We start from the raw sequence: 24,652 nt of genomic DNA, 5'->3' as shown, positions 1-24,652 counted from the left end.
CTGCCAAAGAGATTCATTTGTTTACTTACTTTGTCCACAGCAGTGTTCTTATACTGCAATAGCTTGGACCACTGTTGGGTGGCATCCACAATCAGGGAATTAGGTTGGGGATAGGAAAATAAAAATTCCATGCCCTTGGCAGGCACAAAATACTTATCTGTACACTTGTTGGTTGATGGTGCAGAGACTGGGGTCTGCCAAATTTCATCGGCCGCCTCCATAATGGCCTCATCTATCGGGAGTGCAATCTTTGCCTCCTGGGAGGGTTGTAGGTTTCTGAGGAGACGGTACTGCTTTTCTTGCACCTCAGTTAACAGGACCTCCTGGCTAGCAGCCACACACAAACAAATCCTGAAATTGCTTCAGATTGTCTCTGGGTGATGCGTCGCCTGGAATAACTGCTTTGTTTGGGGATAAAGAGGACTGGCCCGTAGGGGAAGCATCAGGTTGCTGCTCCCTTGGTTTAGATAATTGTCCCTCAGGTTCAGATTGTTGAGATGGAGGGGGGAGTTCTGAAGTGCTGATGTAACATACTGTGTATGGGCAAGTGTAGGTGAAATGACTGATCTATGTCTGGAAGAAGACTCATGGCAGCAAGGTAACCAGTGCCCAGAGTATGTCGGCTGTCAATAATGGTAACTAGCCAACCAATGGGATGGATGGTCGTAGGAGTACCTATATTCATAATGCCTAGGATCTGACTGAATAGGGGGAGTTGTGTCTTGAGGAGAAAACACTTCTATGGTCCCCATGATAGGCTGCATGCATCGACATTGGAGAGCAAGGCAATCTCACTAAACCCCTTGAAGGAGGAGGAAGAGATATAGACGTGTCTCAGATGGGCACTGTATGGCGATATGGTGCTGGAGATAGCAAGGAGATTGATTTGTGATGTCTCCTTGGTGCAGGGGGCTCATACGCGGTTCTGGAACATTTAGGAACCGGTGCTGGCAACAGTGGTTCTAGACGAAGGTCCCAGACCCTATTTGATTTTTCATGGGCTTTTGTTGGTGCTGGTGGCTTGACTGGTACATACAGCGCTGGGGTATAAAACTGGGCTGTCCGTTCCAGTTGTGTCCCCCGTCAGCACAGATGTTGACGCTGGCATCTTTGCTGGTGTTGACATCTGTGGTGTTGAGGATGGTGGTGCTGGCGGCGGTGCAGAGCAGGGAGATGGCACCCCCACTTTTGGCACTGATGGTGTTCTGTATCTTGCTTTTGGTTCCGGGGCAGCTTTAGACAGCAAAAACTGCAGTGCTGGATGTTCTCAGTTTGTCCCCCATGCTAACCCAACTTCAAGTCAGTGGAAGAGAGCGCACTGGCGAAGCCCATTCTTGGCAGAGGGGCCTGAGCTCAGGGAACAGGTTCTCCTCTTTTCAGCCTGATAGGGTCTGACCAGGGAGTGGACGGTGGAGTCTGAAGGTTGAAGCACTTTGTCAAATAGAGGCATACACAATAACGTCTTTATCTCAATGCACTCTCACCGTCAACTTGGAGCAATGCGGACATTTCTGTGGCATATGCCTCACCGAGGAATTTTTTTTACAGGCAGAGTGTCCACTGGAAGCAGGCATGATCTCACGACAAGTGTTACACTTTTTGAAGCCCTGAGAGCCTGGCATTTTGAAGAGTCATCTTTATTGCTTCTTTTCATATATATTTGAGCTACGGTGTTCAAAAATAGCCAATAGCAGCTGTATCTCTGTTTTTTTTAAATCACAACAATTACTTAATTCTACGAATACTATAACTACGTAACTGGAAAAACTACTACTAACTATTTTTTTTTTTTTTTTTTTTTTTACTAGAAACTCTGAGGAGAAATGCTCACTCTGTCTGTGACCGAGGGCAGCAACAAAGGAACTAATGGGAGCCAGCCAACATGCGTGAGCAGAAGGGCGCAAACTGCACGAGGTGCCCACTGCGCATGTGCAGTCCAGCCTGCTACTGCTAGTGAAAACTCTGATCTGCAGTGCCAGGATGACCCAACACCAACAGTGGAGCACCCATGGGAACATCACACGAAGAATAATGTAGGATATACTTTTTCTGCCAAACTTAAAATGTGCAAGCATTTTATATTTCGTAAAGTGACAAAATTAAGACAACCTGAAAATTAGTTGAGTTTACTTCCTAACTTAGATATAAAAAGACAAAACCAGGAGATTAGATATATGGCAAAAACAAAATCTCCACTGAAATTAACACCATTGTATAATTTTATTTCTAATTATTAAAAAAATATAACTGAATTTAGAAGATAATCACAGTATAAGGGCCCTAAAATTTCAGACCATTACAAGGTACATAAAAATAGAAGACACAGAGTCCTTTAAAACTTTAATCATTTGATTAAGCAGCAAGCATATCACTGTTCCAGGCAAAAAACACTATTTAAAAAACAACCCCCCACCTCCAAAACAAGACGTGCAAACTGTATGCACATATTCTACAAAGCACACAATAAAAAGGACATTTTGCTATGTACATATGTTTAGTACTACAACTACTATGGTTTCCCTACTGTGCGTCACAGTGTACGTAAACTAAATTACACTACACCCTTGCCTGCCAATACAGCACCTTTGCCCAGTTACAGAATATTTAAACAGGATTAAATTGAATTACAATGTACTAAACAGTTTGACAGCAGTCAATGGGGTCTAACTGTAATGCAACACCCAACATTTTGCATACTGAAATTCTATTAACAATAGACAAGACAAAAAATAGCAAAGGTACAGTATACACACTAGGGAGTACACACTAGGGAGACTTGATACCAAGACTTACAAAAAACAAAACCAAAAAAAAAAAAAAAAAAAAAGATGCATTCTACTTAGGTATCTATTAAAATTAGATAAACAGTTATATCAAAATGCACAAGACAGGATTTTTGTCTGCTTGAAAGTCTGGAGGTCATAGTTGTTTGTGGGGTCCTTTTGATCTCAAACAATCCAATGATCATGAAGAAGTCTTCCTAATTTGTTTTATACTGCTGTTTTTCTTTCTAGAACAGCCACTATTTAATGTTCACGTGGTAGCTGGGAATCTAATTTTAGTGTGAAAGAAGACTCCAAAAAGAGGCTTCTGTATTTAGAGCTAAGCACATTAGCAGAGACAGATGTTTCAAAAAGCAAAGTCTCTTAAGTGTACTATTTCTGAAAAGTGTTGGGCTGACACCTTAAACACAAGACTACACATCTGATTTAAGTTACAAATATAGTAGGTAAAAGCTGCTACAAGAACTGCTTTTGCACAGATACAAGATTTCAGCAAAACTGTTAGACCTCAAAACATCAGGACAGTTGAACCCCTGAATTTATTGGAGACTAAGGATGCAAATTTCAATTTGAAATTGAAGACCCAGTATAAGGCCAGTCTCCATTAAGCTAAGAACAGCAAGTTATGGATGCAGGGGACAGTTTTTAAATGCAAACATTTTCCCATAGCTTGACCCAGTCTGCATTGGCTCCCAAACAGCATTTAAGAACAGTAACTTTAAACAGTTTTTTATCCAAGTTTCTGACCTCATTTTTTGGGAGAACTGACAAATGTACAATTTCACATTTTAGCTATTGTCACTAAAAATGCAAATTATATTTTCAAATAATCAGGATAGTTACTTTTTTCAGTGAAGACCCCACAACTCCAAACCAAAAAAAAATGTAGAAGGATCAATAAACACTAAATGAGGACCTTTGTTACTATTTAATTGCTTTGAATTTGATTTAATGCATATACAACAAAACAAAACCCAAATGGGGGAAGGGAAAGCTCTCACAATTGTTTAGCTTCTACGAAATTAAGCTATTTCACATAGTCCCGCTGCCACAATGTTTGAAGATGCATTACCTGCTAATGGGCATTACCAGTTAAAGCCTTAGGTAAAGAGCAATAATATAGTGTGTGTAACTCTCGATATGACCATTTACAAAGGAATTAAAAACCAATGTACTTCAACTGTAAGTGTAATAAGTAGAATAGCCACACAGCAACAGTGGTATTGTTCCATCATCATCTTGGGCCTGGAAGTTGCTGGCATATCCACTTCCTACAATTTCGCACTAGGAAATCAAATGCTTAATATCAGAGGGCTTATAAGATCAGAACACACACAACTGCCAGATTTAACATGTTTGGTACAATAGCTGAACATATCTTCAGATTCTTCTTTCAAAAGGAGTATTTAATGAGAAAGTATTTTTTAAAGAAAGTAAAGTCTGTTTAGGGAAAGCTATAAAAAAGTCTACAGTTTAAAAGTGCATGAAATACTTCCATTGTTTCTCTCAGCTGCAGGCTAACTATTAATTCTTGCACTCCTAACATAGGAAAACATTACAATAACACCTCCATCCACTCCCACCCTAATTTCTACAGTTAAGGAGTTGTCACAGTCCCTAGATTTGCCACTCTTTGCATTCCTGTATTAAGATGTTTCAATATAAAGAACTTTAACAAAATAAATAGTGTAAAAAATCAGTTGAAACAAAATCTTGGGCACAGAACATTTATTTGCTTAAGAGATTAGCTTCCTTTGACGGTTATTCATTTGAATAAGGGTTGAACTGTATGCACTGTTTTGCTGTACATGTCTTCTGCACAAAAAAAAATAATTTATACTTTCATTCATGTGATCAATCAGATGGCTGTTCATGTGGTTCCACTGCTAAGATTATTAGCTTGCTCCTTTATGTAAAACTGCTTCACAATGCCTTTGAAGGCTTGCTTTTTTCTCCCCTTCATTATTTGAGAGAGGTGGACACTGATAACATTTTATCAAAGGAGTTATGATAGGTCAGAACTATTTCACTTTTTTAGTGCAGAGTGGACTGTGATTCTGTCTGAATTCCAATAAGTGAAGGTGGCTGTTGGCCACTGACTGCGGATAACACCGGCCTTGGATTTAGACGAGGAGGCATAGAATTAGCTGGGCGGATGAGTGGTGGTGGGGGTTGGTTTAGAGTTGGTCTTGGCTGAATAAATCGTGCTTGTTGCTGAAGTGGTGGAGGTTGACGATGGAGAGCGGGAGCAGCAGGAAGTGTTGGACGAAGTAATGGGGGAGGCTGGTTCAAAGTTGCTACAGGGGTTGCTGGTGCTGGAGCAGATGCCTGTGCCGGAGGTGAAGGACCTAAACATTGAGTAATCTGCATGGCTTGTCCCTACACAAAGACAAAATGGTATGTTAAAAGAGCCATCATGTCCAAAACAAAAAGTGCTTTGGGTTGCCAGTGTCCACAAGCTTTTTCTGTCATTGAAAAACAAAAGTTACCAAGCATTTAATTTCTAAACTGCTGAACAGTGGAAGTAAATACAGAGCGTTGAAGAAACAACAAAGTTCTCTTTTCTAGAATCAGGTAATTTTTTTACATTAATACTGTTCTGCCAAATCCAGTTCTCAATGAGGCTGATATAAGATCAAGATCAGGCCCTCAAGTACACTGGCATATCACCAATCAGATTAACTTTATATTATGTGTCACTGAATTAAGTGCTATTCCTCAACCCATGTTTACTAATATCTGACACACAACACACCTCATCTTCTTCATCAGTGCTCTTTCCTGATGGCACATTAGAAGGATTTTTTGTGTCCTCCCCTAAAGTAGAAGCATCACCATTAGAAGCCAGGGTTCCTTGTTCAGCTTCCCATTCCTGCAACACCTCCTCCAAGTTAAACCGACGCCTGTAGTTTACAAAGAAGTTCTTCACTTGGCCAACAGTCTTGTTGCCAATTACATCTGCAATAGCTTGAAAATCTTTACCATATTTGCGTACACCTGAAAGGAAAAATATACAATACACCTGTGAAGGATCAGTTAACCACAGCTATTTGTGAAGTATGTACAGGCAGTCCCCGGGTTACATCGGATCCCTACTTACAAACGGAGTGAGGCAACCCCGCACTAGCTGCTTCCCCCCAGACGACTAGGGAGACGCGAAGCTAGCGCCCCCTCTCTCCAGCAGACCAGGGAGACGCAGAGCGGCTTTTCTCAGCAGACACCTCAGCTTGAGAATAAAGGACTGAGGGAAGTGAGATGTGGGAGAATAAAACTGAGCTCTGGAGAAATGTTTGGCTAGAGTTTCCCCTACAATATGTACCAGGTCCGACTTACATACAAATTCAACTTAAGAACAAACCTACAGTCCCTATCTTGTACGTAACCCGGGGACTGCCTATATATAAAATATGGCCTTTGGAACCAACAGCTAAGCTAATTTTGAAGACTTCTCAGGTAGAAGGTAGACAATAGCCTCCATTTAAAATAAAGAAAAACAAAAACACCCCCAAAACACACACTGACCTTCCTTGCAAAATATAAATCATTCCCTAGAGTTAGGGTTTGTCACTGATTTTTCCTAAAGATCCTGATAATCAAAGGGCCCTCCCTGCAGCTACACAGGACTGGTCTCTGATGTGTAAAATATCCTTTGATTTTTTTTGGAGGGGGAGAGAATACTCCGTGACCTTTAACTGATGGTTACCATTACAGGACTTCTTTATATACTTTCCCTAAGCTAGCTCTATGCTAAGCTAGCTCCATTCCCAAGGATCCATGTGACATCAGATTGTAATTCAATAGCATGACTCTACTGACTCAGCACAATGCAGAGCAACTGTAGGGATGAAGAATGAAATTGCTCTTTTAATGAGTTATATATCTACCAATGTGTCTCTGTATACCTGCAAATGGAGTTACTGTAATGAAACTACATTTTATTATTAATGAAATTGTCTACCAATGTGATGTTAAGTAACCTCATGAATTGTGAATTGATTTTTATGAATAGGATTTTATATGAAATAGTGTTAACCGCCCTTGGATAAACTGTGTTAGTAGCTTGTTAAGAACTGCCTTTGAAGAATGTTATTGTAACTCCATTTATAACTAAAATTGACTTAATATTGTAACAGAATTCCGATTTTAAACTTTATATTGTCTTAACTCTGTTTAAAGTTAAGTGTGTGTTTGTAATCTTGCTTAAGAGAGAACAAAAAACAGGACTATGTAGCACTTTAAAGACTAACAAGATGGTTTATTAGGTGATGAGCTTTCGCGGGCCAGACCCACTTCCTCAGATCAAATAGTGGAAGAAAATTGTCACAACCATATATACCAAAGGATACAATTAAAAAAATGAACACATATGAAAAGGACAAATCAAATTTCAGAACAGAAGGGGGATCAGGAGGGGGAACGTAAATGTCTGCGAGTTAATGATATTAGAGATGATAATTGGGGAAGTTATCGTTGTAATGGGTAAGATAATTAATGTCTTTGTTTAACCTTAGGTGTAAAGTGTCGAATTTAAGCATGAATGACAGTTCAGAGGATTCTCTTTCAAGTGTAGTCTTAAAAGGTCTTTGAAGCAGGATGCAGGTAAACAAGTCATATATCTGATTTTTGTTTCAGCTACACCAGACTAACATGGCTACATTTCTATTGCTTGAGAGAGAGAGAGAGAGAGAGAGACGGAATCAGTCCCTGACACAGCTGCCACCTGCATCTTGATGGCTGACTATGACGGGGCATCAAGACCCTGCACTGAGAGCCAGGGACTCTGTGCCCTGGCAGAGAAACCACGGAGCAGATACCGGCTGTGCACCGGCTGCTCCCAAGCTGCGGCTCAGCTGAGTGGAGGTGCGGCTTGGCGGGGCAGCCCCGCGGCTCAGCTGAGCGAAAACGCGGCTCAGCTGGGCGAGTGCCAAGACGCCGCCGGAGAGGTGCTGGGGCCAGTCCTGACGGGCCGAAAGGCCAATCAACGGCGCTGACCAGATTGGGGCCGGCCCGGCAGGAGCATCAAATACCGCCGGGCAACGCGAGCAAGGGGTGGCAGGACGGAGAGACGGGACTCACCAGGAGGGACCTTGGCATTCCCCGACCCATCACCCCGCTGAGACTCGCCGCCGCCGGGGTAAGGACCACGGAAGGGAGAAAAGGAAGTAGCCCAGGGCAGGGCAGTGAGGAAGTCCATGGGCTGATGCGTTTAGGGGCACACGCCCGTCAGCCGGACCCAGACTGGCAGTCAGTCGGAGTCCTTAGGGCCCTGGGCTGGGGCCCATGAGTGAGGGCGGGCCCAGACCCCTCTTTTCCCCCCTCCGCGTGGGGGAACATGTCGGATGAGGAGTACTCAACGGTGAGGGGCTGGAGAACCTCGCTTACGGGAGACCTGACGTCCCAGGACGGGGATGACGCAGGCAGGTCTAGACATGGCGGACTCGCATCTTCCCATCCCCCTTTCTCTCAGATAGGAAAGGGGGGGGGGTGTCAAGGCCGTCACAAGGTGGTAGAGAATGTGGGTAGCAGGAACTACCCCGCGTCCCCAGGATTAGAAAGGGAGCAAGGGAGCTCCCAGGGGTAGGCACTGAGTTAAGTTCCTTCGCAGCCCCCGGAGCGGGGCACCTCTCTCTTTTTTTTTTTTTCTTTAAAAAGCGTCCTGAAAAACGCCCGGACCCTGGAGCGCGGGAGGACGGCGCAACAGAAGGCAGGGATGGAGCCGGGAAAGATACTGGCATGGCTCACCAAGCTACAACGGCAGAACCAGCAACAACAGACGCTCCTCATACAACAGCTTTCCGCCCAACATCAGGAACAGCAAGACAATTAGTAAGGGAGTTGGCTGAACAGTTTCAAAGCCAACAGGAACACTGGACTCGGCAGTACGGGGCACCTACCCGGGGCAGAATGAGCCTGGGGAGCGATGACGCGGATGGGGAAAGTATCCCACACCTGCCCATCCGCCTTACTAAGATGGGGCCGGCGGACGACCCGGAAGCGTATTTGACCACCTTCGAAAGGGTGGCCACGGCAGCGCGGTGGCCAGATGAGCAATGGGCCACGATCCTCGCCCCGTACCTAACAGGGCAAGCCCAACTCGCTTACCGCGGACTAAGTGCCCGAGACGCCCTCCACTATTATAAGGTGAAGGAGGCAATACTGAACCAAATGGGCATTACTCTGGAGACATACCGCCAAAAGTTCCGGCAGGAACGGTACCCGAAAGCCCCCTTAATTCCCCTTCCCATGATAGAGGTCCCCTTTGAGCGCATCGCCCTAGACTTAGTGGGCCCTCTCGAGAGAACGAAGGCAGGGTACAAATACATCTTAGTCACGATTGACTATGCCGCCCGTTACCCCGAGGCGGTCCCGTTGAAAAATACCACTGCCACTACTTTAGCGACCGAGCGAATAAGGATCTTCTCCCGGGTGGGGATACCTAAAGAGATCCTTACGGATCAGGGCACAAATGTTACGTCCCGCCTCATGGGAGAACTGTGCCAACTACTTCGGATAAAAGCGTTAAAGACTTCAGTCTACCATCCCCCGATGGACGGGTTAGTGGAAAGGTTTCACAAAACTCTTAAGGGAATGTTACGCAAATTCATGGATCAGGACCCTGGCGAATGGGACCGCATGTTGCCAGCACTATTGTTCACAATCCGAGAAGTCCCCCAGGCATCAACCGGCTTCTCATCCTTTGAGCTACCGTTTGGGCGTCGACCGCGAGGGATACTTGATGTAATCCGAGAGAACTGGGAAGAACAGACGACCAGAGTGCGAGGAACAGTCCAGTATATCCTCAGCCTCTGCCAAAAATTACATGAATTAAGGGAATTCGCCCGGACAAACCTGCGGGCCGCCCAGGAAAGGCAGGCCAGGTATTAACACGGAGATGCACGGCTACGAACCTTCGAGCCGGGGGACAGGGTACTCCTGTTATTACCTACACAAGACTCGAAGCTGCTGGCCAAGTGGCAGGGGCCCTTCGAGGTCGTACGAAGGATAGGAGACGTAGTCTATGAAATAAGGGCGACAAGGGGCCGAGGAGACACTAAGATCTACCATGTCAACCTCCTCAAGGCCTGGAAGGATCGCGAAGGCCTGTTGGTAAACCCCATACCCCGCAGGTCCGAATTAGGACCAGAAGCGACGAACGACTCCTCCACAGTATCATTTCAGGTAGAAGCCACCCTGTCCGTGACTCAAAGGAAAGAGATAGAGGACGTCTTACGGAGGTTCCCGGGGGTACTGACAGACCAACCCGGCCAGACGACTGAAATATTCCACCACATCGCGACGGAATCTGGGAAGAAGGTGCGGGACCTGATCCGCCCCCTTCCGAGGAAGATGTGGGACACGGCAAAAGAGGAAGTATGGCAAATGCTGCTGTGGGGCGTAATAGAGGAATCCCACAGTGAGTGGCGGAGCCCCACAGTGCTCGTCCCCAAGTCCGACGGATCTTGGAGGTTCTACATCGACTTCAGGAAAGTAAATGTTCGATGCCTACGCCTTGCCCCGCGTGGATGAACTACTCGATCATCTGGGGGATGCCCAGTATCTCTCCACCCTCGACTTAACATGCGGACACTGGCAGATACCACTAACCCCGCACTCGCGGGAAAAGACAGCATTCTCGACCCCCTTTGGGTTATACCACTTCATACGAATGCCCTTCAGCCTGCACGGGGCCGCCTCGACCTTTCAACGCTTAATGGACAAGGTCCTGAGAAACCATGGGTGCTACACGGCGGCCTACATTGATGATATCATTATTTAGGACCACGGAAGGGAGAAAAGGAAGTAGCCCAGGGCAGAGCGGTGAGGAAGCCCGTGGGCTGATACGTTTAGGGGCACACCCCTGTCAGCCGGACCCAGACTGGCAGTCAGTCGGAGTCCTTATGGCCCTGGGCTGGGGCCCATGAGTGAGGGTGGGCCCGGGCCCGCAGCTCAGCTGAGCAGAGACGCCGCGGCTCAGCTGAGCGGAGGCGCGGCTTGGCGGGGCAGCCCCGCGGCTCAGCTGGGTGAGCGCCAAAACGCCACCGGAGAGGTGCTGGGGCCAGTCCTGACGGGCCGAAAGGCCAATCAATGGTGCTGACCAGATCGGGGGCGGGACGAGCGCCGGTGTGCTGGCCCGGTGGGAGCGTCAAATACCGCCGGGCAACGCGAGCAAGGGGCGGCAGGATGGAGAGACGGGACTCACCAGGAGGGACATTGGCATTCCCCGACCCGTCACCCCACTGAGACTCGCCGCCGCCGGGGTAAGGACCACGGAAGGGAGAAAAGGAAGTAGCCCAGGGCAGGGCAGTGAGGAAGCCCGTGGGCTGATACGTTTAGGGGCACACCCCCGTCAGCCGGACCCAGACTGGCAGTCAGTCGGAGTCCTTACGGCCCTGGGCTGGGGCCCATGAGTGAGGGCGGGCCCGGACCCCCCTTTTCCGCCCTCCGCGTGGGGGAACATGTCGGATGAGGAGTACTCAACGGTGAGGGGCTGGGGAACCTCGCTTACGGGAGACCCGACATCCCAGGACGGGGATGACGCGGGCAGATCTAGACGTGGCGGACTCGCATCTTCCCATCCCCCTTTCTCCCGGATAGGAAAGGGGGGGAGGGTCAAGGCCGTCACACTGACCCAACTGCCAGTACTACCTTGATGGCTGGAAAACAATGCGGGCAAGTCCTGCAAAAGAACTCACCCAGGAAAGGGACACAAAAGCCCCATCAAGAAAAAGATCAAGTCACATCTGCAGTTAACTGATGATTATCATACAGTGCCCTGGGACAGGACAGGATGTATGGACTAAAGCATATAAAAAGATGGGTGCAAAACAATAGGGTTGGATCTTTCGGTTCTATCATCATCCTCTAGAAGCATCGCTGCATACTGAAACGCCCCACCTTGTATCTAGACAACTTTGCCGTGAACTACCATGAGCAACTGAGGCTGGTAATTATATCTCATCCATAGAACTGAGAGAGAGATAGGGATATGAATGTGCACCCATGTACACAGTTAAACAACGGGCTTGAGAGAGAAGTGCAGGGGAGCAGGAACCTCCATGAGAGCGAGTGCTTGTGTGGAGCGAGCTTAAAAGCTGGTTCCCCATGAGTAACAGCTCCTGCAGAGCCTTCTGCAGTGAGAGGGGTGGAGGACAGCAGGAGGGAAACTTTTATTTGTCATGAGCAAAATAAAATTTGACTTGTATAATGCAGAAAATTGCTTATGACTTTACCCCTTCAGAATCCTTACAGGACATGCATTTTCTCCCTCAAGATCAGAAAACAATATGCCATATGCAATACCTAATTTCAGAAAAATGAAGTGAAGGATACAAGAGGAAAGTTATTTCACATTAGAAAATGTACGCTTAGTAACAGGATACAAAATATATAACTTTGCTCTTTCTGTTTTTCTTTTTGAAAGTGCTTTTAATGTGCAGTATCTTGTTCAACTACAGTGATGCTACAAGAGAAAATTCAGATCCAATAAGTAGTTCAACTACAGTTAAAGCTTCCATTTCAGTCAATAAACAACAAATAAATTATGGGTGGGTCTTCATCTACATACTATAGGTGGTTCCTCCCTGGCCCGGCATCCTCCGGACCTCAGCGGTCCCAAACGACAGCGTTTTCCAGACTACAGAAGGTCCACCCTGTTGTAAGCTCGCTGCTCTATGGCAGGGCTGCACTCCCCACTAACCTCACCCCTGAACCTGGCCAGCCAGGGGTCTCTGGTCGAGCAATATCTGGTCCTTGCAGAACACGGATGTTGTCAGACCAGAGTGTCCTGGATTTTAGAGAAGCAACCTGCCTGGTACCCTGCTGGGAAGTCGTTTTGGGTGGCGGGCGTCTGCGTTGTTGCCGCTGCCTACCCCTCTGTTGGTCCTGGGGTCTATATTGAGGGGATTGTCGGAAGGGGGGCCTCTGTCTCTGGTAGGTCGTATATCGCTTTTTGCGGTATGGAGGAGTATACATTCCGAGCGTTTTCAGAGTGGTTCTGGAATCCTTCCCTGAGTGTAGGAGTTGGTCGGTCTTCTCGGAGAAGAGGTTCTTTCTGTCGAAAGGTAAGTCCTCGACCTTGGAAAACAGGTCTTTAGGAGCAGAAGACTGTTGCAGCCAGCATGCTCTGTGCATAACGACTGATGTGGCTGTCGTGCGCACTGCTGCGTCAGCTGGGTCCAGAGCGATATTTAAGGCTGTTCCTGAGGCTGCGTAGCCTTCTTTTATCACAGCTTTTAGGATGTCCCGCTTTGACTCAGATATGTTGTAGCAAAGGGACAAGCTTGGCGTAGTTATCAAAATTATGGTTCGCCAACAGTGTGGAGTAATTGGCCATTCTGAGTGTTAGAGTTGCCGAGGAATAGATTTTACGTCCGAATAAATCGAGACGCTTACTATCTCTGTCCGCAGCAGTAGGCTTGTACTGTGGCATCTTTGCTCTTTGCTGGACCACATCCACCACCAAGGAGTTTGGTTGCGGATGCATGAATAGGAACTCCATTCCTTTGGCAGGAACAAAGTACTTTTTATCCGCCTTTTTATTCGTCGGAGGGACAGATGCAGGGGATTGCCAGATGTCGTCCGCAATTTCAAGGATAGCTGCGTCCAATGGTAGGGAGATCTTTGGTTGATGGGTGTGTTTGATGTTACGAAGGAGATGATGTTGCTTTTGCTCCACGTCACCCAATTGTACGTTTTGGCTGACCGCCACCCTTTGGAACAACTCCTGAAATTGACGGAGGTCATCAGAAGGTGAAGTGTCGCCCTGAAACACTGCGTCGTCGGGGGACGATGAGGACTGTTGTGCCGGTGAACGGTCAGGTTCGACATCCCGAGCGGGAAGAAGTTGCTCGGCGTGGTAGGTAGACCCGGAGGGAGTTGGTGGTCTTAAAGGATCAGCAGAAGACTGGTATTTCTGACCTTGTTGATAGGGCGAAACATGGCGATGATGGGGGGATGTGGAGTGACGGGATCTCATTGAGTATTCCGAGTGGGTTGATCTTGGTGATCGCGATCTGTCCCTATAAGTGCTGCGACTGGGTGAACGCGGTAAGAATGGCCAGAACGAGGTGATATGTGGCCAGTATGAGAGTACTCAGAGAACTGAGGAGACGGGGACCGTGGCTCTGGAGAAAACTCCGGGCTCGGGGATAGAGAAGACAATCCCCTGGTTACGTGGGCCGTTGGGGCTAGTAAATGCTCCGGTGGAGAAGATGCCGGGGTAGAGATGACTGAATGTGGAATCACTTCTACTGGCATCGGAGGAATCCGTGCCGACGTAGGCCCCTTCAGCGTCGCTGATCGACTCGGCAACGGTGATTGACTATGCTCCTGAGATGTCTGGAGGGGAGAAGGCCGTCGCACGGTCGGTGAGCGCCTGTGCTGAGACGGGTCTTTCGGTGCCGAAGGGCGACTCGGTGCCGAAGTGGTTGACGCCGGGGAGTGCCTCGGGGCCGAAGGTTGTTGTGACTCCCGTTGTTTGGTTGGAGGTGGTGGATGTTTCGGTGCCGAAGGAGCCGCATGCCTTGAAGGGCGGCTAACTTTTGCTGACTGTTTGTCTGTGGTCTTTGGCGTCGGTGGTTGTTCCGGTGCAGTTGAGCCCGTAGGTACCGGTGAGCGGCCGCATCTCGGCGCCGGGGAGCGGTTTTCGGAGCCGCAGGCGGCCCGGAGACCGAGGGAACGGCAGATATGGTTGAGCCCGATATAGAAGGGCTCGGGGCCGACTTACTCCGGCTGTCTTTCGGCGGCCTCGCTACTTTCGCTGGCGGTGCCGTAGACATCCCTGGTTGGTCATCAGCCGATCTTGAGGGTGGGAGAGACCGTGTCGGGGACGGTTTTCTTTTAAGTTTCTTGGGTTGTTCCAAGTGCCCTTTTGACTGTTGGACGTCCGGTTGTAGGGCTTTGTCAAACAGAAGGACTTTTAGGCGCATGTCCCTGTCCCGTCTAGCTCTAGCTGTTAGTTTGGAGCAGTGGGGACATTTTTGGGGAATGTGACCTTCCCCGAGGCACCTAATGCATAACGCGCGTGGCTGTCGGAGGCAGGCATTGCCTCGTGGCATTCGCTGCATTTCTTAAAGCCCGGCATTGGAATGACTAACTGACTATCGAAGGAAAAAACTGTTTTTTTTGTTGTTTTTTTTTGACTAACGACTAGGATAAAAACTATAACTTGTAACTCTATGGAATAACTATATACAATAACATATAAAGTCTCTCTGTCTCTGTAGGAAACAGTAGTCACCAGAGAGACAATATTCCGTCCGCGGCCGAGGACGGTCAGGAGGAACTGGCGGGAGCCGGACCAGCGCTGCTCAAACGGCACGAAAAGCCACGAGCCGCACTTCGTGCATGCGTGGTCCGGCAGACTACGGCTAGAAAGATCTCCGATCTGCGGCGCCGGGACAAGCCGACACCTACAGTGGAGCACCCACGGGACACTGCTCGAAGAAGAACTACTGTTTCTTGCTGAGGCGGACTTATGTTGACAAGAGAACTCTCTTCTGCATCTGAATCACATGTGCTGCAGCTGCGCAGATGTAGAGTTTTTAGTGTAGACCAGGAGGCCACCTGCTACGCTCGCCAAACACTGTCTCCCTGGGAGTAGGCAGCCTCAGCTCTCCCCCTGGCTGCTGGGGAGGGCCAGGCCGAGGTGTGGCAGCCCTGGCCTGCCCTCTTCCCATTTTGGGCCACCAGGCCAAGGCCAGCCCAGCCCCGCCCCAGCCTGTGGGGAGAGGGGAGGCCCAATCAGCCCTGGTTCTCCCTCCCCCGCTCCCCAGTCAACCATTCTGAACCTGGATTTCCACTCCCCTGCTCTCCCCAACTGCCAGGGAGGATGCGCTAACCCAGTCTCTCATCTCCTGGTCACTGGAGGGAAGCCAGACAGAGGCCTCGCTAGGCCCCACCTTCTCCCTCCAGTCTCCCAAGCCCCTGTGTACAGGGGAAAGGAGGCAGGCAGGATGCAGAGTGATGTGATAACGTCACTGTTTTCCCACGGGAAAATTTCTATATGTCACAGAAAGAGAGAGAGAGATTGATTATTCCCAATTCACGCTCATGATTTGAAAAGACTGTGATTTACCTACCAATTTGCAGAATTTGTTAAGTGAACAAAAGGATAATAAAATGAAATGTGTTTGTCACATTTAATCACTGCTGTTTAGATTTCTTTCCCCCCCCTTTTAGCATACTAGTATCCAATAAGTGTTGAGAATGATTTATACAAGACTTCAGTACAGGGTTCTTAAATCTTCACTAGAAGATAGGTTTTCCTCTAACACACTGACAAAGCACACATTTATTATGAAAAGGACTATCAGCTTTCTACATCATATCAGGGCAAAGTGGCACACACATCATTACACAATCAAATTTCAAACTATCTGAATTTATTTCCTAAAGCTTTCCTCCTCTCCACCTAGCAGAAAGATTCAACTTAATAATCTTCCTGGTATTATAACATGAAGCTCAAAAAGTAGATTTAGCCCCAGTCTGGAAGTCTACACAGCAAGGGAGGAAACCTAGTGACAGATGATGTGGGAAAAGCTGAAGTACTCAATGCTTTCTTTGCCTGTGTCTTCACGGACAACGTCAGCTCCAAGACAAATGCACTAGACAACGCAGTATGAGAAGGAGGTGGGCAGCCCTTGGTGAGGAAAGAACAAGTTAGGAACTATTTAGAAAAGCTAAACATACACAAATCCATGGGACTGGATTTAATGCATCCGAGGGATGCAACTTTATTCCCCTTTATTTGGTTCTGGTGAGGCCACATCTGGAGTATTGTGTCCTGTTCTGGGTCCCCACCCCCACTATAGAAAGGATGTGGCCACATTGGAGAGGGTCCAGTGGAGGGCGACCAAAATGATTAGGGGGCTGGAGCGCATGACCTATAAGGAGAGGATGAGGGATTTGGGTTTGTTTAGTCTGCAGAAGAGAAGAGTGAGGGGGGATTTGAGAGCAGCCTTTAACTTCCTGAAGGGAGATTCCAAAGAGGACAGAGAAAGTCTGTTCACATTAGTGACGTATGGCAGAACAAGGAGCAATGGTCTCAAGTTACAGTGGGAGAGATCTAGGTTGGATATTAGGAAAAACTATTTCACTAGGAGGGTAGTGAGGCACTGGAATGGGTTACCTAGGGAGGTGGTGGAATTCTCCATCCCTACAGGTTTTTAAGTCTCGGCTTGACAAAGCCCTGGCTGGGTTGATGTAGTTGGGATTGGTCCTGCCTTGGGCAGGGGGCTGCACATGATGACCTCCTGAGGTCTCTTCCAGCTCTATGATTTTATGACTCTAATGAAAAAGCCCTGCAGTCCAAGCCCCAGAAGCCCAAGTTGGCTGGCATGGGCTTGCTATGGGCATTTCTTTGCTCTTAGACCTGCCCTAAAGGTAGCACATCCTTAAGAGTGAAGATAAGCCATGATCTGGCACAGCACTTAAATAGGTGCATAAAGTTCAGCATCCCATTTAAACTAGTTCTTTCCCAGATTAGAGTCTTACTGAATGGCAATGGTAAGCAGTTAGCACTCAGCATATCACTGTACAGTTACTGTACTAGAACTGAAATTATTGCAGACAGATTAGAAGAGTAATCAGAGTGGAGGCTTCAGAACAGAGAGCACAGGTCACTTGCTGCACAGAGATGGGAGATCACTCTGCAGCCCCTTGCGCCCTCAGGACACAGAGTTGACTGTGAGGCTGCACTCAAACCTGACACAGTGCAAAGGCTAGGCCTGAACCAAAAAAAACACCACAGTACCCCATGCCAGACACCCCCTAAGAGCAAGCAAAAGGAACACAGTCTTGCATGCAAAAATCAGTTCTGCCACTTGAGCCACGTGTGGGGCAAGTAGAATCAGTCCAGCAGGAACTAAGCGTAAAGGGATTCAGATGTGGAGTGAGTGGGTCTAAGTGGGGCAATCTAAGTGCTGGCAGCTCAGGGGGAGGGATCTAGTGCACAGGGACTAGGAGGGAATGGGGTTCAGCAAGAGTGTCCATGTGAAGGAGGCTGGGGGTTCAGCATGGGGATCTGGGTGCTGAGAGTAGAGGCCTTGGTGGGAATGGGAGTCCGGATTCAGGTGGATGGAGCTCATTGGGGTGGGGGCTTGAATGCAGGGGATGCACCTCAGCAGGGGATGAGGTGGAAGATCCAGATGCATGGGAGTTAGGGGCAGGAAGCAGAAGCTGGTGTGTGCACAGAGCTTCCTGCAATCAATCAGGGGAAGATCCTGGGTCTGACCTTGGTATAGGATCAGCCAATGCAAAGAAACAGGAATTTCTAACCCCTGCTAGGATTAATAGCTGGAGTTCATCACACAGAAGCCACTGGCCAGGTATCCACTGACCTGTCACTCTCTGGCTCCAGACACATCATGACAGAGAGCAAGAGAGACCGTGTCTTGTACGCACACCCAGTCCTACCCCTGCAGGTGATTTGTATCTTTTCTTGCTGCTCCCAATGCCCAAGGCAGATGGTCCGTTCTGGATCACTGCCTGGGAAGGGTGCATGAATCAATTATTCTGCAAGGGATAAGTAAAAGCTGCAGAGGACATTAATTCCCCCAGTAGTCCCAGAGTCAACATGCCAGCAGGGTTGCCAGTATTTGGGCTTTCTGTTCAGGAAACAAATTGAGAAAATATAAACGTCCGGTATTTTCTGTAATGAGGATTGTGATGTAATGTCAAAAGTGTGTCCGCTATTTTTGTTGAAACCATATGGCAACCCTACATGCCAGTGATGCCCTAACTATCACTGTTGAACCTCCAGTCAGTAATGGAATCTGTCTACAACCCTCCTTCATTACTGCACAGTTAGCTCAGCAGAGGAGCTTGGGGCTGACAGCACAGCTGCAGAAAGAACAGGATGTGGCTGGTGCACTGCAATTGGGCAGTGTAGCTGGAGTAGGGATGGGCAGTGCTGCTTCCCTTTCCAGGATCTGGCTTGGTTCCTGCCACATTCAACATTCCTCCATGCCCCCCCTAAGGGGGTGTGACGGCGCATTGGGGGTCCCCCGTCTCCTGCAGCCCCGAAATGGCACAAACAGACTGCACCAGCCGGTGGAATAGAGGAACTTTATTCCCTCTCCAGGATACAGCACAGTACAGATGTAATCTGGTCACAGAGCTGGGCTAGGATGCCTCAGGCCCCCTTGAGATGGGGGGGAGACTGGGCCCCTAAACTCCAGCCCCTTTCCCTAGGCTGTCTCCTCCATGCTCTCAGCCAGCCACTCTAACTCTCTTCCAGCCCTGCCCCCCAGCCAGGGCAGCCTTCCCCCTTCCTTTGTTCCTCTCCATGGGGTTTATCTGGTTCAACAGGTTTGGCATCACCTTTGCATAGTGAGGTTTTCCCTGCTGGGTCTTGCTCCAGACAGCAGAGGTCACCACCGCCTAGCAAGTACCCCCCACTACGTCACAGGGGGCATGCCTCAAAATTTGAGGACTACTACAATATATACTGAGTAAAACACTGAGAAAGATAGTTTGCAGTGATCGTATTTGGGTCCTATTTCCTAAGCATGGAATAGTAGTTTACGTATTAGCAGAAATTTGATTGCAGAAAGCTAGTGTGACAGGCCAGCTGAGGCCCACACTGAAATCGACCAGGCGCGAAGACGCGGCCAGGAAGATGCACAGCGGGAATGCCACCCCGCTGAGCTCTGTACGGAGCAGGACTCCTCCGCCCTGGGAGACAGTGCCTGACGGCGGTCTGGGGCAGGCCACCACGCCCTGGTCCTGGAAAGCTGGGACGTAACCCCGCCCCCTTCGACCCGACGCTCCGTACGGCGGGACTGCAGGGAGGGGAAAGGACAGGCGGCGCAGCCTCTGGCAGGCGGTTCAAAAAACGCTGAGGAGGCAGAAGCAGGGGGAGGACTGCGGGAAAGCGATTCCTCCCCCCGCGCTGGAGGACCGGACACCAGAGAGCCGGGAAGGGGCATCCAGGACCCACACCAGAGTGGTAAGACCCAGCGTTCCGGGACTGGAGACCCTGGGGTTGGGGGAGGCTAGGAAGCAGCCTAGGGCGTCTAGGAAGCAGCCTGGTGCAGAGCGCTTTTGGCACCCATCGGCTGATGTGTTACAGGGTGGGACCCCGTCAGCCAGGTAAGGATAGCACCCGAACCCCTTAGGGCCCCGGGCTGGGACCTGGCGAAGAGGGTGGGCCCGGGTCCCCCTAGTCCCCACCCCATTATCTCGCACAGTGACTGCATAAACAAACTTGAGAGCCTCGAGAGGGACAGTTGCTCCCAGGGGGACAGGAGAGCAGATAGCTAACCCCAGGGTGGGGTTGAAGGGCCACGGGGTTCCTTGGACGGAGGGCTCGCTTGGCCCCTACTCCACCCGAGAGGGGGGGGAGTCGTGAGCTTGCGCCTGTCTAGCTGCTGGGCCCTGGATCATTAAGACAGTGGGCTCGCTGGGCCTCACCCAAGGCAGGGTGAAAGCACACGCCCGGACATGATCTGTCACACCATTGCCAATAAAGTACAATTCTTCAAGTTAGTGTCAAGCCCCCTTCGTGTTCCATCAAATTTAACAAGTTTTACACTTGCAAACTTAAGTTTCTGCAGACCAAATTGTATGAAAAAATGACTGAGCTGAGATCTCAGACATTTCAAAACTATGTTCACCACAAAAATGAGGACTTGTCCAAAATAACCAATTTTGAACTAGAAGCAACCATACTAGTTTACTGGCAACATATAAAATAAATAAAGACCATTAAAGCTTTGAAAGAATCCTAATGTTCAAAGCAGAGTCAAAATACTAAAAAAAGTTGAGTACCAAATGTTCAATACATGATATTCTAACAAAACATGGAGTAAGTTATCCCAATTAGTTTAAGCATTGTTTTAAAGCAAGTGAACAATACAGAAAACTAGCTTGTTTACTTCAGTGAAATAATATTGGGCTGAAGTATAGTATCAGAAAACACAAGAGCTGCAACTTTTCAAACTTTGAAGTTAATACACTGGATTTCATGTTTATATTTCTATCTTATTGCTTTTCCTGGACTGTACAGTGCACTCTTAAGATAATCTAATAGTTTTCATGCTTAGATTACTGCATGTTAACTGTACCCAATACCCTGTTGGTAAAGTGCACTAAGGAAATGTTAGTACAGCATCTGTCTCCAGCCTCAAACTTTCACAGCAGGATGTTGGATGGGAGGACTGTTTGTCTCTTCATGCCTAGCTAAAGGCAACCTGCATAATGAAAGAAATTGGGCTTCTGCCTTTTTGCCTCTTTTTGGATGTACAGAGGCAGTCTGAAAAATGTTTCCCCCCCCCTACTTGTTTCCTACTTTATTCACATCTCTTTAATACTAAAAGATCAAGAAGAGGAATTAGTATCTTGTGATAGTGTAGTTTATATATTTAGAAAAAGGGATTTTTAGTCAGACTGCTTAGAACAAAGAAAACAATTACATTCATTTCAAGTCAATGAAACTCTGACTCTACTTAATGTTCAGCAGGTCACACCCCTTCAATTAAAGAAAGAGCTCAGAACAACAACAAATAATCATATGCATTTCACAGGTCTTCCAACAAAGCCAAAGACTTCACATTCCCAACATTTCTGGGGAGAGTGAACAATCTCACTCACTAGTTTTTTGCTTGGTTGATTTTTTTTTAAAGGAAAACAAAGCATTTTCAGGTGTTCTTCATCCATACAGCAGAAAATTTTAAAGAAGCCTGCAAATCACTTAAGATTTTTAATAGTTACAGGTCATTACTACTTTCTGGTAACATACCTTGTACTGCAAGAAGCTGTTCTTCTGTAGTCCAACGGGCATTGATTTTCTGATTCAACTATTAGAATTAGAAAAATTGCATGCTGAGGTAATTGAAGCACATTCCAAAAGCATTGTAAAATTATGTGAAAGTCTTATACAAATATATTTTAATGTCTGAATTTGATAATCTTCCCTGTTTACAGTAAGGTACAAAGATTCAGCTATCACAGAATAATCATATTCATGAAAGTAAATACATTGTTAGTTTAATTTTTTAAATTAAATTGTATTATAACATAATATCTAGATTTGGCTTTTTTCAAGCAATATGCCCAAACTTTCATGAGTAGCTTCAGTAATTGAGAAAACAAAAAAACAAACAAAAATGTCCTCACTCCAATGCTGGTGATATGTTGGTTAAAGTAGAAACTAATTAGTTCACTGTTTCACCAGAAAGTGTATTCCTAATGGCACATGATCCAGCTCCCTAAGCCTCATGTATAATCACATTAGCCTTGCTTCCTCTGTTGTTTCTCTACCCACACCCACCTATTTTCCATTTAAAAGACTGAGGAAAAGCATATTTTGCTGACTTCCTCCAGAGAGAACCAATATAGTTAGAACTTCATGAATTTTAGGTGTTCTAGTTACACTGTTCCTGAAACACAGACACCATGCAGCAGCAAGCCACTCAGGGTACGTCTACACTACAACGTTAATTCGAACCAACTTAGTTCGAATTAGTTAATTCGAACTAAGCTAATTCGAACTAACGGATCCAGACTAAAAAACTAGTTTGAATTAGCGTTTTGCTAATTCGAACTAGCATATCCACATTAAGTGGACCCTGAACCAGGCTTCAGGATGGCCAGAAGCAGTGCCGGCAGGGCATCAGAGGAGGACTTAGAGCGTGGAGATGTTGTCTCAGGCTAGCCGAGGGCTGTGCTTAAAGGGTCCCGAACCCCACCCCGGACAGACAGTTCTCAGGGGTGCCCCGCTTGCAAAGCAGTCCTGGCTTGGAGTGCCCAGACTACCCACACTGGGCACATCACAGCACTCGGCCATCATCCCGGCTGCACTTGCAGCAGGCTGCCATCTGGGGAGAGGGGGCAATTGGGGGGCTGCAGGAGAGCTTCCACCCCCAACCCAGTCCTCCCCATTAGGGGCTCGTGCCCCATTCCTCCCTCACCTCCTTCTACTTACCCTTCCCTAGCCCCTCTTCTTGATGTACAAAATAAAGATAACGTGTCTTCCAAAATGGAATCTGTCTTTATTGAACAAAACTGAGGGAGACTGGGAAAAGGAGGTGGGAGAGGGGAAGAGAGAGGCTGGGAGAGGGGAGGGCAACTAAAATGATCAGGGGTTGGGAACAGGTCCCATATGAAGAGAGGCTAAAGAGACTGGGACTTTTCAGCTTAGAAAAGAGGAGACGGAGGGGGGACAGGATAGAGGTCTCTAAAAGCAGGAGTTGGGTGGAGAGGGTGCATACAGAAAAGTTCTTCATTAGTTCCCATAAAGAAAGACTAGAGGACACCAAAGGAAAGGAATGGGTGGCAGGCTTCAAACTAGTAACAGAAAGTTGTTCTTCACAAAGCAAAGAGTCAACCTGTGTAACTCCTTGCTGCAGGAGGCTGTGAAGGCTACAACTAGAACAGAGTTTAAAGGGAAGTGAGATCAAGTCATGGAGGTTGGGTCCATGGAGTGGTATTAGCCAGGGGGTAGGAGTGGTGTCCCTGCCCAAGGTTTGTGGAAGGCTGGAGAGGGATGGCACGAGACAAATGGCTTGGTCACTGTCTTCGGTCCATCCCCTCTAGGGTCCCTAGGGTTGGCCGCTGTCATCAGACAGGCTACTGGGCTAGATGGACTTTTGGTCTGACCCAGTACGGCCATTGTAAGCTCAGGGTCGGGGGTCTCAGTGGACCACCTTGATTTTCATGCACACCTGCTCCTGGGTGGCCAGGCTGGCAGCTCTCCTGCCCTAGCCGGCAACTTTCCTGTGCCTAGTACAGAGGTCGTAGACGAGGTCCACGATGTCCGCACTAGCCCAGGCGGGTGCCCGCCTCTTGTGGTCCCGGGCAAGCTCACGGGAGCCGCCAGCCTGGTCCCGGGAAGAGGGGGAGGGCTGGGGGGCATTGGGTGGGGTCCGGGGCCGGAAGAGGGGCAGATGAGTTTCCCTGGTGTTGGCCAGAGTGGCCACCAGGGAAACCTGGGGAGGGCTAGCCTCCCACTAGTTCGAATTAAGGGGCTACACACCCCTTAATTCGAACTAGCTAGTTCGAACTAGGCTTAATCCTCGTAAAATGAGGTTTTCCTAGTTCGAACTAAGCTCTCCGCTAGTTCGAATTAAATTCGAACTAGCGGAGTGCTAGTGTAGCGCCTATTAAAGTTAGTTCAAACTAACGTCCGTTAGTTCGAACTAACTTTGTAGTGTAGACATACCCTCAGTCCTTAACATTAATGGAGTTTCTCACGAATCCAAGTACAATGCCATACATCCTACCTTTCATATTCTATTAATTTACCTCAGGAGGTTTGAATTCTTCAATCCCACCTTCCATTTTCTGTTTCAGTGCACTGTTTACTTGCTTAGCATTTTGAACCTTGGTTAAGAAAAAAGTTAATCAGAGCCACATACGTAGTTGAGCACTTTCTACAAACATCCACGAGGATTGACATAAGTATGCCTCTTAAATTACAGAAGTATGCGCTATGGTTTAATATTTCTCTGAACTGCTAATTCACAGACAAATCGTATTTTACCCTAGACAGTGAATATGAGAAAGAAAACTAAGACAGTATTCTTTGAAAGGCGGGTTAAAATGTGTCCACCAGGTAAATTATGATAAGCGAGGAGAAAGATAAAAGGTAATGTTCACAAAATTACATGTCTGTATAAAATGAGAAACAGTACAGGATCCTACAAACATCTTTTCATTTGCTGCTCTCATATTTTTACTGAGTGAGAAAAATTCTATGCATAAGTTACATAAATTACTTCTCAGAAGGCTAGGCTCTCTTTCTTCCCCAGAAGAACTCTAAAAAAGTGTCAAGAGAGGTAGCCAAGTTAGTCTGTAACAGGAAAAACTTTAAAAACAACAAATAGACTAGTAGCACCTTAAAGACTAACAAAACATATAAACGGCATCAT

General features: G+C 47.6%; 1 protein-coding gene across 6 annotated transcripts in view; it reads right to left on the bottom strand.

Moving 5' to 3' along the window:
* Positions 1-2,327: 2,327 nt before the first annotated feature.
* Positions 2,328-24,652, bottom strand: part of RCOR3 (REST corepressor 3) — a 460,088-nt gene continuing 437,763 nt past the window's right edge. For all 6 annotated transcript variants that reach the window (XM_089777424.1, XM_075925121.2, XM_075925119.2 and 3 more), the window contains 4 exons: positions 24,027-24,104; positions 21,523-21,580; positions 5,539-5,780; positions 2,328-5,162 (listed from right to left, as the gene is read on the bottom strand). In XM_089777424.1, coding sequence (XP_089633550.1) covers positions 4,818-5,162; positions 5,539-5,780; positions 21,523-21,580; positions 24,027-24,104 — 723 coding nt within the window. In that variant the 3' untranslated portion in view covers positions 2,328-4,817. The remainder of the gene's footprint in view (positions 5,163-5,538; positions 5,781-21,522; positions 21,581-24,026; positions 24,105-24,652) is intronic.

The sequence above is a fragment of the Pelodiscus sinensis genome, chromosome 3, assembly GCF_052426305.1.
Source record: "Pelodiscus sinensis isolate ZL-2025 chromosome 3, ASM5242630v1, whole genome shotgun sequence".
NCBI lineage: Eukaryota > Metazoa > Chordata > Testudines > Trionychidae > Pelodiscus > Pelodiscus sinensis.
Note: the sequence above shows the minus strand (reverse complement) of the source record. Positions and strands in the feature narration are given on the sequence as shown.